This window comes from Rhinoraja longicauda, chromosome 26, assembly GCF_053455715.1.
Source record: "Rhinoraja longicauda isolate Sanriku21f chromosome 26, sRhiLon1.1, whole genome shotgun sequence".
In the NCBI taxonomy this organism is placed as follows: domain Eukaryota; kingdom Metazoa; phylum Chordata; class Chondrichthyes; order Rajiformes; family Arhynchobatidae; genus Rhinoraja; species Rhinoraja longicauda.
The window spans coordinates 2143772-2159821 of NC_135978.1; the positions used below are offsets into that span (position 1 = coordinate 2143772).

The window sequence follows — 16050 nt, forward strand, 5'->3', positions numbered from 1 at the left end:
TAGTTTAGTTTAGAGATGAAGCATGGAAATAAGCCCATTGGCCCACTGAGTCCACGCCACCCATTGATCACCCATGCACTAGTTCTATCCTACATACCAGAGCCATTTTACAGAAGCCAATTAACCTACAAATGAGCATATCTTTGGAATGTGGGAGGAAACCGGAGAACCCAGAGAAAACCCTCATGGTAAAAGGGGAAACATACAGCACCTGTAGTCAGGATCGAACCTGGGTCTCTGGCGCTGTGGGGCAGCTGCTCTACCACCGCGCCAGCGTTCCACCATTCCTAGTTCTTTAGCAAGTTAATACATATTAAAGATATTATGATCATTTTGTTATTTTAACTATTTTCCTCTCCATAATTGAGATAATTTGGATTGCAGTTGATGTTTCCTAATAATTAAAGAATTGCCACTTTGTGAATGTGAATATTGGAACTGTGTAGTTCATACTCTCACTTGTGTATGGGAGTGTGGTGGCTCAGCGGTAGAGTTGCTGCCTTACAGCACTAACCGCGCCAGAGACCCTGGTTCGATCCCGACTACGAGTATTGTCTGTACGGAGTTTGTACGTTCTCGCCGTGACCTGCATGGGCTTTCTCCGAGATCTTCAGATTCCTACCACACTCCAAAGACGTACAGATTTGTAGGTTATAATTGGCTACGTATAAATGTAAAAAAATTGTCCCTAGTGTGTGTTAATGTGCGGGGATCGTTGGCCGAGGCGAACTCGGTGGGCCGAAGTGCCTGTTTCCGCGCTGTATCTCTACACGATACCAACTGTACTTCTGCAGTTGTACAGGGCCCTAGTGAGACCGCACCTGGAGTACTGTGTGCAGTTTTGGTCTCCAAATTTGAGGAAGGATATTCTTGCTATTGAGGGCGTGCAGCGTAGGTTTACTAGGTTAATTCCCGGAATGACGGGACTGTCATATGTTGAAAGACTGGAGCGACTAGGCTTGTATACACTGGAATTTAGAAGGATGAGAGGGGATCTTATCGAACCGTATAAGATTATTAAGGGGTTGGACACGTTAGAGGCAGGAAACGTGTTCCCAATGTTGGGGGAGTCCAGAACAAGGGGCCACAGTTTAAGAATAAGGGGTAGGCCATTTAGAACTGAGATGAGGAAAAACTTTTTCAGTCAGAGAGTTGTGAATCTGTGGAATTCTCTGCCTCAGAAGGCAGTGGAGGCCAATTCTCTGAATGCATTCAAGAGAGAGCTAGATAGAGCTCTTAAGGATAGCGGAGTCAGGGGGTATGGGGAGAAGGCAGGAACGGGGTACTGATCACATTGAATGGCGGTGCTGGCTCGAAGGGCCGAATGGCCTCCTCCTACACCTATTGTCTATTGTACTATTCCTAAATATGTTTGTATTTCTATTTTAACTCTTATTTTGGTGTCATTTCAGATACACGACATCCTAACCAGTCGGTCACACCTGATCACAAAGAAACGTTGCTCTCTCTCTGATTTTCAGTTGCAACTTTTAAGATAAAGACCCCGTCTTTATTAAATTACCTTTTCCCCATTCTCTTCATAATTGGCGCATCAAGGTGAATTTTTTCAAAATGTTTAACCTAATTAAAAAAGACAAAGATAAAAAGGAAAAGAAAGACAAGAAGGATAAACGGGAGAAAATGTCTGCATCAGAATTGAAAAGCCTCGAGGAAGTTGGTCTTCGTAGAGGACTCTTTAATTTGAATCGATCTTCAAAGCGGGAATCGAAGGCCAAACTGGAAATCTCTGCCCCTATCCCAATAAAAGTGGCCAGCAGTTCTGATCTCAATCTCACTGATATTGATTCAGACTCTGTTAGTAATCGGGGAAGCATGATTTTTGATTCTGAACAATTGAGTACTGCCAGTTCCAGTGATGACCTCAAAATAGATGACAGCAGTTTGAAGGGATCGGTACTACAGCGAGCAGCTCTATTTGGCTCTCTGGCTAAACAGAATTCAGTCCAGTTAGTAAAAAGATTCTCTTTTTCGCTCAAGAATCGTGAAGAGACGATGTCAGAAATATCAACTCCATCGGAAAACTCTGCAACTCCTTCACCGCAAGTCGAGATGAGGAATGAAAACCTACTTCTTGAGTTTCTGGAAGAAATGCCAAGAAACGCATCAAGTGCAGCGTTAATGGAAGGCCCCGATATTCACATTCCTGAGGTTGTCGATAAAATCTTTGCTGCTGATTTGAGATTGCCCCCCGTGGTACCACCTTTGCCGACAGAACCTCGAGATCTCGTACTGCAGAGAAGAAACACGGGAGACTTTGGTTTCTCTTTGCGGAGAACCACCATGCTGGACAGGGGCCCCGATGGACAAGTGTACCGCAGGATGGTTCATTTTGCAGAGCCTGGAGCTGGCACCAAAGACCTGGCCTTGGGTCTGGTGCCTGGCGACAGACTGGTGGAGATTAACGGTAAAAACGTTGAAAATAAATCGCGGGACGAGATAGTGGAGATGATTCGTCAGTCTGGAGACACCGTGAGATTGAAAGTGCAGCCGATCCCCGAGTTGAATGAACTCAGTCGATCTTGGCTGCGAATCCATAAAGGGATTCGTCGAGATGCTTTTAGTGTAAGTACTAAACCAAATGTAGCTCTTGCTTTTATCCCATCTACATCTTTGAAACTATTGTCCAAACCACTGAAGGGCTTTTTACTCCTTTCATCTTATCAAATTAAAGATTCTGCTAAAAGGCTATTGACATATTTCTGGCATTCCATAACTGAACCATGATTTTTATTACATTTTTTCATTGTGCAGTGGGATTATATTAAACTTTCTGTGTTTTCTTATGGTATGGATCTTCAGAAGTTGCAAATGTGCGCATTATAAAAGCAAATGACTCCAGAAATTGTTGTGTTCATAACAGCTTACTGGGCATGTATAATGATGACTTTTATATTTTGCTGTAGCTCATCACAAAAACATTAAACATGTTTGTATTTCAATTAATGCTAGAGCACTTCACAGAATCTTTAACGATTTGACTTGTTTTTTTTAACGGAGCATTCTTCAAATAGCATAACTGAATAAAGCAAAATTTAAGGAAAAAAACCAGCAATACAATAGTTATTGAAAATTAATCATAAGTAACATTTTATATTTATTATCCTCTGGGTTTATATCCTCACATTTTAATTGCCTTTCATGATACTGCCATATTTAAAGGTTCATTTACTTTGGATGCTTTAAATGAAAATTGGAGTGAAATTGCTGTTGGGCCATCATGCTGTAATGAATGGAGAGATTGTTTTACAGGAGACCCAGTTTACTTTTTCATTATAGTTATAAACAAAATCTGGCATGATGTACACAGGGACACAGATTCTTTGTACACCTGGATTCTGCATTTGTGAGATATTGATGTATCTAGAGATGCTCGGACTTGATCCAAATGTCTGCACAAAAGACTGAGGACACTGGTGCATGGATTTCCTTGGTCTTTCATATTCATTTGTTGATCCCATGAGATGGGCATCAAATGCATTTCAGTTTATACCGCTCATAGCAGCAGTTTGTAACAACTCTACCTCATCTGACATTTCCTACAATTTCACTGGTTTAAAAACTGGTATAAAATTAGTTCAGTTTACTTTATTGTCATGTGTACCGAGGTACAGTGAAAAGCTTTTGTTGCGTGCTAACCAGTCAGCAGAAAGACAATACATGGTCACAATTGATCCATTTACAGTGGTCAGATACATGATAAGGAATAACGTTTAGTGTGAGATGAAGCCAGCAAAGTCTGATCAAGGATAGTCTGAGGGTCACCAATGAGGTGGATAGTAGTTCAACACTGCTCTCTGGTTGTGGTAGGATGATTCAGTTGCCTGATAACAGCCGGGAAGAAACTGTCCCTGAATCTGGAGGTGTGCGTTTTCACACTTACCTTTTCCCTGATGGGAGAGGGGAGAAGAGGGAGTGACTGGGGTGCGACTCGTCCTTGATGATGCTGCTGGCCTTGCCGCGGCAGCGTGAGGTATAAATGGAATCAATTAAGACCAGAAACTTCTAAATGTTGTGATGTGTGTTTTGATGTTGTGTATACAATTTTGTTTTGTTCTGAATAATTTGAATAGACATTATCGTCAAAATGATAGAATTTTCAGTTTTGCTGGAATCCATCTAATGCCAAACCTGGTTTAAAAATTAAAGCGTTTTCACCTTGTAGAGGCATGAATTTTTGCCCAAATGTGTCACCTGGGTGCACTGTGAAGGTCGTTGAGGCTGCAGAGGCAATTTGCTGGAATGGAGCATACAACAATACAGTACAGCACATGAACGGGCCCGTCAGCCCACAATCTCTGTGAGGAACATGATGCCTCGACCACCTTTTATCTGCCTGCACACAATCCATATCCTTTCCTTCCCTGCATATCCATGTGTCTATGCTTAAGTCTCTAAAATGCCACTGTTGTATCTGCCTCCACCACCACTCCTGGCAGTGCGTTCTTGGCGCAGCCTCGGATAGAGTGGGATGTGGAAAGGATGTTTCCACTAGTGGGAGAGTCCAGGACTAGAGGTCAGAGCCTCAGAATTAAAGGACATGCTTTTAGGAAGGAGATGAGGAGATGAGACATGATGGGCCAAATGGCCTACTTCTGCTCCTATCACTTATGCCTTATGACTTATTCCAGGCATTCCCCACCCTCTGTGTAAAGAGCAAACTAGCCGCGCACATCTTTTAACATTGCCCCTCTCACCTTAAAGCTATGTCCTCTAGTATCTACTTTTGCCATTCTGGTAAAAAGGTTCTAACTGTCTATCCTATCTATGACTCTTGTAATTTCATATACTTCAATCATGTTCTCCCGCAACCTCTGGTTTTCAGTCAAAACAGTCGATAATTGCTGTCCAATTGCTCCCTGTGGCTAATATCAACTAAATCAGCATCATTCTGGGAAACCTCCTTTGCACCATGTCCAAAGCCCGTTATCCTTCCTGTAATGGGGTGACCAGAACTGCACGCAAATGCAGTCTGATAAAGCTGCATCATGACTTCCTTGATTTTTATGCTCGATGCCCCGACCTCTGAAAGCAAGCATTCTTTACCCCTCTATCTATTAGTGTTGCCACTTTCAGGGAGTTATGGACTTGGACCCCAAGATCCCTCTGCCATCAATGCTGTTAGGGGTCATATTTTCCCTTTACAATTGACCTCCCAAAGTGCAACAACTCACTTGCTGGGATTAAACCCTATCTGCCATCTCTGCAGCTGATCTATATTGCACTGCATACTTTGACAGTCTGTGACCCCAGCAATCCTGTTGTCATCTGCAAACCTGCTACCCAAACTGTTTACGTTCGCGTCCAAGTTATTGATGTATATGGTCTAGGTTTAAGATGTGGACATGAGATGCAAATGCAGAGGGGATGTGAGAAAGGGTTTTTGATTAGAATGGTAGTATCTGGAGTTCTCTTAGAGGGTGGTGAAAGTAGAAATGATTGACGATTTCATAAGAAATTGGACCAGGCACTTGAGCAAAATTAATCTGTTGGCACAAAAATAAATGCGTTACTTTGTAAATACACATTTGCACTATATCTGTTTTTTTGTGCTTTAGAAAGAGTAACAGAAAGGCCAGTTATGGAAACATCAAGATTGGATTGAAATGATGTATCTACTTTGCTTTCCAGTTCCTACCACCATCCTTTAGGGAGTGCATTCCTGATTTCCACACATGGCATTTAAAAAATATATACCCTTATCTCAAACCATTAGTTGATTAACTGAAGTTTATGGCTGATGATCCTGGCCCTTCACGGTCAGACACAGTGTCTCTTTATTTATTGTAACAAATCTCCAATCAAATTTAATCACATCTCTATTAACTGCGTTCAAAGGAAAACAATCCTGACTCTAAATAACTAGTATTTCCGGTACCATTCCAGGAAATCATCTAGGTCTCTACTCCCTTGATACCCTTCCTAAAGTTTAGTGCCATCTGTTTATAATAATAATAATAATAATTTATTTTAAAAAGGGACAATGTACATTAATTGACATTCAAACAAATGTAAATGTACTCGAGTTAGCCGAGAGGCTAGTTTTCACCAACAGTCCCTTAGCCTGATGTTGTTCGGCATCCTAGAAAAGAAATACAATACAATATGTACAATAGTTAAAAACATAGTACATTACCATAAAAAGCAATACAGTTAATTAAAATGAGCTGACAAAACCCAAATAGCAGATGTAAAAATACAGTGTGAGTACAGTCTTAATTTAAAGTTTACATTTTTTAAGTTTAAGTTTTAAAAATCACGTTAAAGTTGGATGAAACTGGCATCAGTGTTGACATTGTTGTTTCTCAAGAAGCTATTTCTTGACGTTACACTTAAATGAATAATATGATGGGGAATTATAAAACCATGGATTCATACTTCTGCTGATCCTACCACCTTCAACGATTTAAACATATACATGGATCTCAGTTACCCGCATCTTCAAAATTATATCGATTTATTCACAAAATGCTGGAGTAACTCAGCAGGTCAGGCAGCATCTCGGGAGACAAGGAATGGGTGACGTTTCGGGTCGAGACCCTTCTTCAGACTCGACCCGAAACGTCACCCATTCCTTGTCTCCCGAGATGCTGCCTGACCTGCTGAGTTACTCCAGCATTTTGTGAATAAATCGATATAATTTTGAAGATGCGGGTAACTGAGATCCATGTATATGTTTAAATCGTTGAAGGTGGTAGGATCAGCAGAAGTATGAATCCATGGTTTTATAATTCCCCATCATATTATTCATAGCGCAGCGGTAGAGTTGCTGCTTTACAGCGAATGCAGCGCCGGAGACTCAGGTTCGATCCTGACTACGGGTGCTGCACTGTAAGGAGTTTGTACGTTCTCCCCGTGACCTGCGTGGGTTTTCTCCGAGATCTTCGGTTTCCTCCCACACTCCAAAGACGTACAGGTATGTAGGTTAATTGGCTGGGTGAATGTAAATATTGTCCCTAGTGGGTGTAGGATAGTGTTAATGTACGGGGATCGCTGGGCGGCACGGACTTGGTGGGCCGAAAAGGCCTGTTTCCGGCTGTATATATATGATATGATGATATGATATGATTTGTACCAGCATCTGCAGTTATTTTCTTATACTTCAAAATTATATCATTTAGTCTACATAGTTTTTCACTGATCCTAACAAAATGAATCATTTCATACATCTGCTTTAGATTGTTTCAATCTCATGTTTACCCATTTTACCAAACTATGCACTCTTGAAGCCTGTTCTCTTCCTCCTTCCTGCTTTGAGTAATATGCATGGCATACCTAAATCTTTCGCAAATGTGATGACGCTGATCCCATTTAATTCCTGTGGTGAAAGATTGTTACTTTATGCGGCCCCATTTCCAACTGATGGTTTTATGTAATTTGAATTCCAGAAATGGTTTCCTTCTATGGGTCACACCACATTGCAGGTGGTCAGTGCCAATATATTTGGACTATAAATGGGCGGCACGGTGGCGCAGCGGTAGAGTTGCTGCCTTGCAGCGCTGGAGACCCGGGTTCCAGCCCAACTATGGGTGCTGTCTGGACGAAGTTTGTACGTTCTCCCCGTGACCTGCGTGGGTTTTCTCCGAGATCTTCGGTTTCTTCCCATACTCCAAAGACGTGCAGATTTGTAGGTTAATTAGCATAAATAGGTATAAATGTAAATTGCCCCTCGAGTGTGTAGGATAGTGTTAATGTGCGGGGGTTGCTGGCCGGCACGGACTCGGTGGGCGGAAGGGCCAGTTTCTGCGCTGAATCTCTAAACTAAACTGAACTAAAAGCTGTAGTGCTTCATTGTAAAAGCAACAGACTGTTCCTTGTATTTTTTGAGACGTGTTTTGTCGGAAACATTACTTCAAGTTGTTTGCTCAAACTGCACTCGTTTACAAACATCTGAATGGATTATATTAAAAAACGTACAATTATACAGTGAAATAGGAATTAACAACACAAACATTTTTTTAATTCCCCTTGATACAGTTCTGTACGGAAACTGCCTGCCCACCCCAAATGTAGTTCTGAAAAAAATCTTTCTCTCCCTGGTATGTTTGGAATTTTTATTTAAGGCAGGTGGTTTCACACATTCTATTTGGAGAAGTTATTTTGCAGTCTGAATTGTAGTTACGAAATATATTTGTATGGAACGTTGATCAGAAACAGGGCTTTGTATTCATAAAATATGCTGTCACTGGGTTATCAGGAAACAATCTGAAGACTACTCAAATTACTTCCAAGTATGGAATGGAATACCTTATTGTCACATGTCACAAGGCACAGTGAAAATCTTTGCTTGCACACCCAAGGTATACAAATAGTGGCCACCTACGGAGCTGACAAAGTCACAGCCGACTCCTCCTTTGTTCTTCCCCCCATTGTCCATTGTTCTCCCACCTCACCCCCCTCCCTCCCGATTGTCCTTCCCCCTCCCCCACAGTGGTCCCCTCACGCCGGATCCTCCGTTGTTCTTCCCCCACCCCCACAGCGGTCCCCTCACGCCGGTCCCTCCGTTGTTCTTCCCCCTCCCTCACGGCGGTCCCCCACCCTCTCATCTTCCGCTGACTGCCAAGTAAAGCCTGTACTGCTGATTGTAGAGATGTGAGATGCACTGCACAGGAAGTGCAAAATTCCTGCAATACTTTGTGTTACTAAACAGTCATTTCAAAAGTTTATAAATAGCTCTTGTTGATCTTTCAGCTTAGAAATAGGATACATTGCATTAATTTTGGTTGGAGACCTGTAAAATATATGAAAACAAAATCTGATCAATACTTTATATATTTTTTTCAAACTTTATGGTAACAGCAAGGCACATAGAAGTTGGCAGGTCATGTTGCAGTTGTCTAAGATGCTGGTGAGACCACATTTAGAGAATTGAGTTACGTATTGGGGACCATGTTAATAGGAACCTGAGGGATAACCTTTCCACACAAAGGATGATGGATGTTTGGAACAATTTGCCAGAGGAAATAGTTAATGCAGGTACAATCTCAATGTTTAAGAAGCATTTAGACAGTTACTTGGATAGGACAGGTTTAGAGGGATATGGGCCAAACACAGGCAGGTGGGACTAGTGTAGATGGGACATGTTGGTCTGTGTGGGCAAGTTGGGCCGAAGGGCCTGTTTCCACACTGTATGACTTTGACTCTATGACATCGTTTTTGAAAAGAGATTATATTAAATGGTATTTCTAATATTCTAAACTATTTGGTCATTAGTTATTGATGCTGTGCTTGTTAGGATAAAGTGCATTTGAAGATGCTCTTTTCCCCGCAGTGCCTAACTGATGATTTTAGAGTTAGTCTCTTGTTGGCAAGAAATTAAAATCTTGTTTTTGAGAAAAGGTTTTGAACAATTCCTTTGCAAATTCACCTTGTTGCCGTGTATTTTCCTGAGGAAGGTATAGGCATTGTCGCTGACCTCAAATCGCTCCACAAACTTTTACTGGGTTTTGGGGTGAGAGCTTTAATTCCTTGTAAAGTATATGAAAACTAAATCTGGACAATACTTAATATATTTATTTTTCAAACTTTATGGTAAACAACTGGACACATAGTTTTTGAAAAGAGATTATATTCATTGGAAGTCCTCGTGGTATTTTTAATATTCCAAACCCTTTGATCATTTGCTTAATTATTTTTTAATGTTGTTTTGCTTATTGTTGATGCAAAGTTTGTAACTATTTGATGGCATCCAGAACTGACATGAAAATTGTCAACCAATATTAGCTCGTGCTGAAGGTATCTGAGTAGGGTTTAATTTAGTTTAGAGATACAACGCAGAAACAGGTCCTTCGGCCCACCGAGTCCGTGCCGACCAGTGATCCCTGCACACTAACACTACCCTACACATTTGGGACAATTTACAATGTTTACCAAAGCCAACCAACCTACAAACCTGTACGTCTTTGGAGTGTGGGAGGAAAATGGAGATCCTGGAGAAAACCCACGCAGGTCACGGGGAGAACGTACAAACTCCGTACAGACAGCGCCCGTAGTCTCTGGCGGTGTGCGGCAGCAACTCTACCGCTGCGCCACTGTGCTGCCACTAAGACCGGCGGAATGTATGTGGGCTGGAGGCCTCTACTGCTGTGTGAGAACTTGCTCTGCAGCCTCATTTTTAGCTTACGAACTGTTCAGGTAACAACAGTTCATGGGAACGAATCTGGTTCCTTATTGTCCACAAATAAAACACCATCGTTAAGCATTTGAAAGTGCTATTTTCCTGAGTGCCTAACAGATGATTTGGAGTTGGTCTCTTGTTTGCAAGAAATAACATTTTGTGTTTGAGAAAAAGTTTTAAACAATTTTATATCTATCAAGACATTGCAAATTCACCCTGCTGCTGCCGCCTATTTTCCTGGGGAAATTACTGACATTGCCAGTGACCTCAAATTTCTCCACAAATATTTAGTGGGTTTTGGGGTGAGAACCTTTCCAATGCTGCTCCTCCCAGGCATCGATGCAATGGGATCCCTAGTGCTTAGAGAGGCAATATTGAATGTAGTTTTAAGTGGCGTGTTTAATGCACTATGGGTGGTGGGTATATGGAACAAGCTTCTTATTTTTATTGTGTCCACACATGCCAGATATTGTGTTTCAGCCAAAACTGAACACAACTCCTAGCAATATCATTGTTCTCTGCGAGGTGCTCAGTTTGCATTCGTGCTCCAATTGAGGACATCTCAATAGGTGCTCCATAGTTTGTGGTTCAGTGCCACATATGCAGATGACGTCTTCAGTGTCTATATAACCCCACTTCTTGAGAGTGGCTTTACAACGACCAGTACCAGCTCTCAGTCTGTTGAGGCATCTCCATTCAGCACAGCTTGATTCGGCCCCAGGAGGAAGTTCTTCTTTGGCACTTATGGACATGGATGTTGTTGATGGGAGATTGGCTAGTATCCCTTCCCATAATGCAACTCTAGTACCATCAGCTTCAGCATTTGGTTCAACTTCGTTGTTCAACTTCATTGGAACAAGCTGCCAGAGGAAGTAGTAGAGACAGGTAGAATTGCACAGTCTAAACAGCTTTTGGATAGATACATGCTGATTTGACATGAATTATCTACATCTAGACATTTACATTTAGATTAGCGGGGATAGGCATCTCAGACAGCCTGGACAAAGTGGGCTGAAGGGCCTTTTCCTTGCTGAATGGCTATGGCTCATTCAAGAATTCTTACTCTGAAAAGCAGAAACAATTTTTATTAGCTTTTCAAATGTCTAGATGTAGATAAAACAGAAGATAAAAAAGAATTATTTTTACTTTTATTTTAAAATGTTTTTATCCAAAATAGTAATACAAGAAAAGAGACAAATCTCTTGCATAAAGTTAGCTTTCTCTAGACAGAGCGACCACTAAGCAGTTTTGTAGATCAATATTGTGTTAAAGCTTATTTGGATCACATTTGCGCGAGCATTCTCTACACAATAGTTCTTGTGGGTCAAGTTTGCACATAAACAGTGTGGCTTGTGGAGCAGCAGTGTTTAGTTCTGTTTAGTTTATTGTCACGTGTACCGAGGTACAGTGAAAAGCTTTTTGTTGCATGCTAACCAGTTAGCAGAAAGACAATGCATGATTACAATCGATCCATTTACAGTGTACAGTTCCAGGATAAGGGAATGACATTTAGTGCAAGATAAAGCCAGCAAGGTCCGATCAAGGATGGTCCGAGGGTCATCGAAGAGGTAGGTTTACTGAGGTCTGTGCATTAATAGTGCAAAAATAGTAAAACAAATCCGCACAAATGGAGAAATAATGGTGGACTGTGTCGTTTTATCATCATTGCCTCAAATCTAGGTCGTTTTAAAATTATTTAATTTATGTTGGAGGCACTTCCTAAAGCTGTTGTGGCCAGATGTGCATTTTAATCCCATACCAGAAGCATAGTTGATGGTTTCTTGCTGATCCTTGTCACTTTTAATTCCTTTCCAGATGGCATGATGTCAATGTTCCTTTTGAGGGACTTTAGTATCCTTTAATAGACCCAAAGTGCTGCAGTAACTCAGCGGGACAGGCAGCATCTCTGGAGAGAAGGAATGGGTGATGTTCAGGTCGAGACTCTTCTTCAGACTAATCAGGAGAAAAGGAAACGAGTCTTATAGACGATGGTGTAGAGAGATAAAGAACAATGTATGAATTGCTGAAATATGGCCACTGCAAACTGTTATAAAGGCAATGATGCGTTGGTATCTTATTAGAAGGGGATTACAAGAAAGAAGGCATCAGTGCAATAATGTTGGGTCCTAATAAGACCAACCTAGGATATTGTGCCCACCCTCACACCCAAATCGAAGGAAAGGTATATTTGAGATAGGTGGTGTGCAACAAAGATGCACCACATAGATTCCTGGATGATAGAATCTTTCTATGAGGAGGGATTAAGCAGGCTTCCTGACCCGCTGAGTTACTCCAGCTTTAGTTACTTATCTTGGGCCTATACTCAATTGAGCTTAGAAGAATAAAACTTTGAAGTATGTAAAATTCTTGGCAGCATGACGCAGGTTTACCCCAGGCTAGTTTAATGGACGGATGTAATTTGTGAAACATTGAACTCAACGTCGATGTTGGCAAAGAATCCTGAAAGATAAATAAGCATTGCTTAATTATTTGCCATTTAAATACTGTGGAAAAGCTCAAAACTATGTTACCAATCATTGATAGATGAATGTACACTCTAACGTGTGGCTAGGTAAAAATAAAGTTGTAGTTGTAAAGTAACGAGAGTTATTTTAGGATGAAATGTCTCCAGTCCTTTATACATTTCCATTTTCCTTCATACCTTAAAACGCTTTCATGCTGAATAAAATAATTGATGTTTCATTAAAAAAATGTCACTGTCTCAAAGGACTGACCAATGGTTGACCTGTTATGTTTGTTTACTGGGTGGAAGGGCCAATTGTGTCTGATTTTCACAAGGTGGAAATTTATTAATTGATGAATCTAAAGATTCTTAATCATGGGTAGAATTGGGAAGAAAGATGTTTGGTGGATTGAACTCTGGTGCGATTTGTATATCTTCTTGGAACAGAAGTTAGAGGATTATTCTTTGTTTGCAGTGTGCTGTGCAAGAAACATTTATGAAAAGATTCATGGCATTATGTGATTTCTGCTTGAAAAGCAAATTAATACATTCTTCAACTATGAAGGTCCTATTGAGAACTTGGAAAGGGACAATTGTAAATATATTTTCAGATCGAGGGTGTGGCTTTGTCAGTAGTTTCAGTTTATGTAATCTGAGCAATATTCAGAGTTGAAAGTCCTTTCATGTTGAAATGTGGGTTTAGAATTTTTAGTGGTCTTAATTAAAACTATTGTTACATTCTATTACTTCATTTTGCATCATCTTTCCTTGATATCACAGTTACAAATTCCTAGCCATAGAATATGTATATGACTGTCTTCAGTAAATTCTTAAAATTCGCAATGCTTTTCCTTGCAGTTCCATTTTGTATAGCCTTTTTTTCATTTCCAATTTACTGCAAAATACCTCAAAAGGCATAAATCATTGTACAGTTCAGAATGGTGATGGTTAAGGTGATAGTTCACAATAAGGTGATGGTTCACAATATTCAAACTTCAATTATTGTTTTAGATACTTTACTTTAGATTTCACTTTAGAGATAGAGTGTGGAAACAGGCCCTTCTGCCCATCAGGTCTGAGACGACCTGTGACACTAACACTATCCTACACACGAGGGACAATTTACAGATGCCAATTAATCTACAAACCTGTATGCCTTGGAGTGTGGGAAGAAACCTGAGAAAACCCACACGGTCACAGGGAGAACGTACAAACTCTGTTTTTTTACAGCACCGTATTCAGGATTGAACCTGAGTCTCTGGCGCTGTGAGGCAGCAACTCTACCGCTGCGCCACCATGCTGGCCTCATTGGACAAAGATTGTTAATATGTATTTCTGTAAAAAATCAACCCACATTTTAACATTGGCTTTTATACAAGAATTTATCATTCTACAATATTGAGTATTAAATCATATATTATATGATTTAATACTCAGGGCGGTCACGGTGGTGCGGTGGTAGAGTTGCTGCCTTACAGCAAATGCAGCGCCGGAGACTCAGGTTCGATCCTGACTTTGGGTGCTGTCTGTACGGAGTTTGTACGCTCTCCCCGTGATCTGCGTGGGTTTTCTCCGAGATATTCGGTTTCCTCCCACACTCCAAAGACGTACAGGTATGTAGGTTAATTGGCTTGGTAAATGTAAAAATTGTCCCAAGTGGGTATAGGATAGTGTTAGTGTGCGGTGATCGCTGGGCGGCACGGACCCGGTGGGCTGAAGGGCCTGTTTACGCACTGTATCTCTAAACTAAAAAAAAACTAAAATATCATAATAACATGTAGGTCATCCCCATGTTTTCGGCAGTGTCCCATTGTTATAAGCTCTTCCTAACCTGAACAGTTTGGCAATTGCAAATGTGGCTGGGACCAAGTTGCCCCAGGGCAGGAGTACCCTGCAGCCTCACAGCAATGAACAAATGCACACCACCACTCAACCGGCTTCCATCCTGACTAAGGGTGCTGTCTGTACCGAGTTTGTACGTTCTCCCTGCCACAGTGTGGGGATTCTCAGATTTCCTCCCACACTCCAAAGGCATACACATTTGTATGTTAATTGGCGTCTGTAAATTGTTCCCTGTGTGTAGGATAGTGTTAGTGTACGGGGTGATCACTGGTCAGTGCAGACTCGGTGGACAGAAGGGCCTGTTTCCACGCTCTATCTCTAAAGTAAAATCTAAACTAAAGTATATAAAGTGATTTGTGTGTAAGGGCTGAACATAAATCTGGCATTTGATAAGCTGGAGAAGACCTCTAATTAGTTTAGTGTTCATTTGAAAAGTTCCAATCTATACATTGTTAATGGTATACGTTCATAGAAACATAGAAAATAGGTGCAGGAGGAGGCCATTTGACTCTTCGAGCCATCACCGCCATTCATTGTGATCACGGCTGATCATCCACAATCAGTAACCTGTGCCCGCCTTCTCCCCATATCTCTTGATTCCACTAGCCCTTAGAGCTCTATCTAACATGTACAGTACTATACCAATACCAAGTAGTATAAGAAAATAACTGCAGATACTGGTACAACTCGATTTATTCACAAAATGCTGGAGTAACTCAGCAGGTCAGGCAGCATCTCGGGAGAGAAGGAATGGGTGACGTTTCGGGTCGAGACCCTTCTTCAGACTGATGTCTGAAGAAGGGTCTCGACCCGAAACGTCACCCATTCCTTCTCTCCCGAGATGCTGCCTGACCTGCTGAGTTACTCCAGCATTTTGTGAATATACCGATACCAATATTTATTCATGAACACATGCCCATGCAAAAAGAAGGAAGCTATTCTTCATTTATATGATGCCTCAGAACAATTGCACCAGTCCCATATTTTTCTGCATCTTGCCTCTCATACATGCCAAATTACAACACTTTATTCTCTTGCCACCCATTTAAAGTAGGAGTCATTTGCATTGTTGGGCTGTGGGAAGAAACTGCCACACCAGGGAATAAACCCATGTTGAAAAGAATGCAAATTCCACACTGATGGCATGAGAGATCAGAGTCGACTGGAGCTGAGAAACACCAGCTGCACTAGCTTTGGGGCAGCACAGTAGCGCAGATGGTTACAGCGCCAGAGACCCTCGCCTCAGTTGTTGTCTGTGTGGAGTTTGTACGTTCCCCCTGTAATTGCGTGGGTTTTCTCCGGGCGCTCCGGTTTCTTTCCCGCATCCCAAAGATTTGTTGGTTGATTGTTCTCTGTAAATTTCCCGTAGTGTGTCGGGAGTGAGCTTGTCAGCATGGACTCGGTGGACTGAAGGCTGTATCTTTCAATCAATCAATTAATACCTGCAAAGTCGCTAAGTCATTCATCCAGAGCCCTTGTATGGGCATCATACAGTTTTCATTGTATGGTTTTTGTAGCTGTGATTTAAGAAGTCGTTCGTACTTTCTGATCTACTTTAGCAGAGCATTTTGAAGTATGTCTGCTCACTATTGGGATCCATGGGTGCTCA

General features: G+C 41.4%; 1 protein-coding gene across 9 annotated transcripts in view; it reads left to right on the top strand.

The window, feature by feature from the left end:
* myo18ab (myosin XVIIIA b) overlaps nucleotides 1-16050 on the top strand; it is a 174224-nt gene that overhangs the window by 11120 nt on the left and 147054 nt on the right. For all 9 annotated transcript variants that reach the window (XM_078422485.1, XM_078422486.1, XM_078422487.1 and 6 more), the window contains exon 2: nucleotides 1413-2583. In XM_078422485.1, coding sequence (XP_078278611.1) covers nucleotides 1573-2583 — 1011 coding nt within the window. In that variant the 5' untranslated portion in view covers nucleotides 1413-1572. The remainder of the gene's footprint in view (nucleotides 1-1412; nucleotides 2584-16050) is intronic.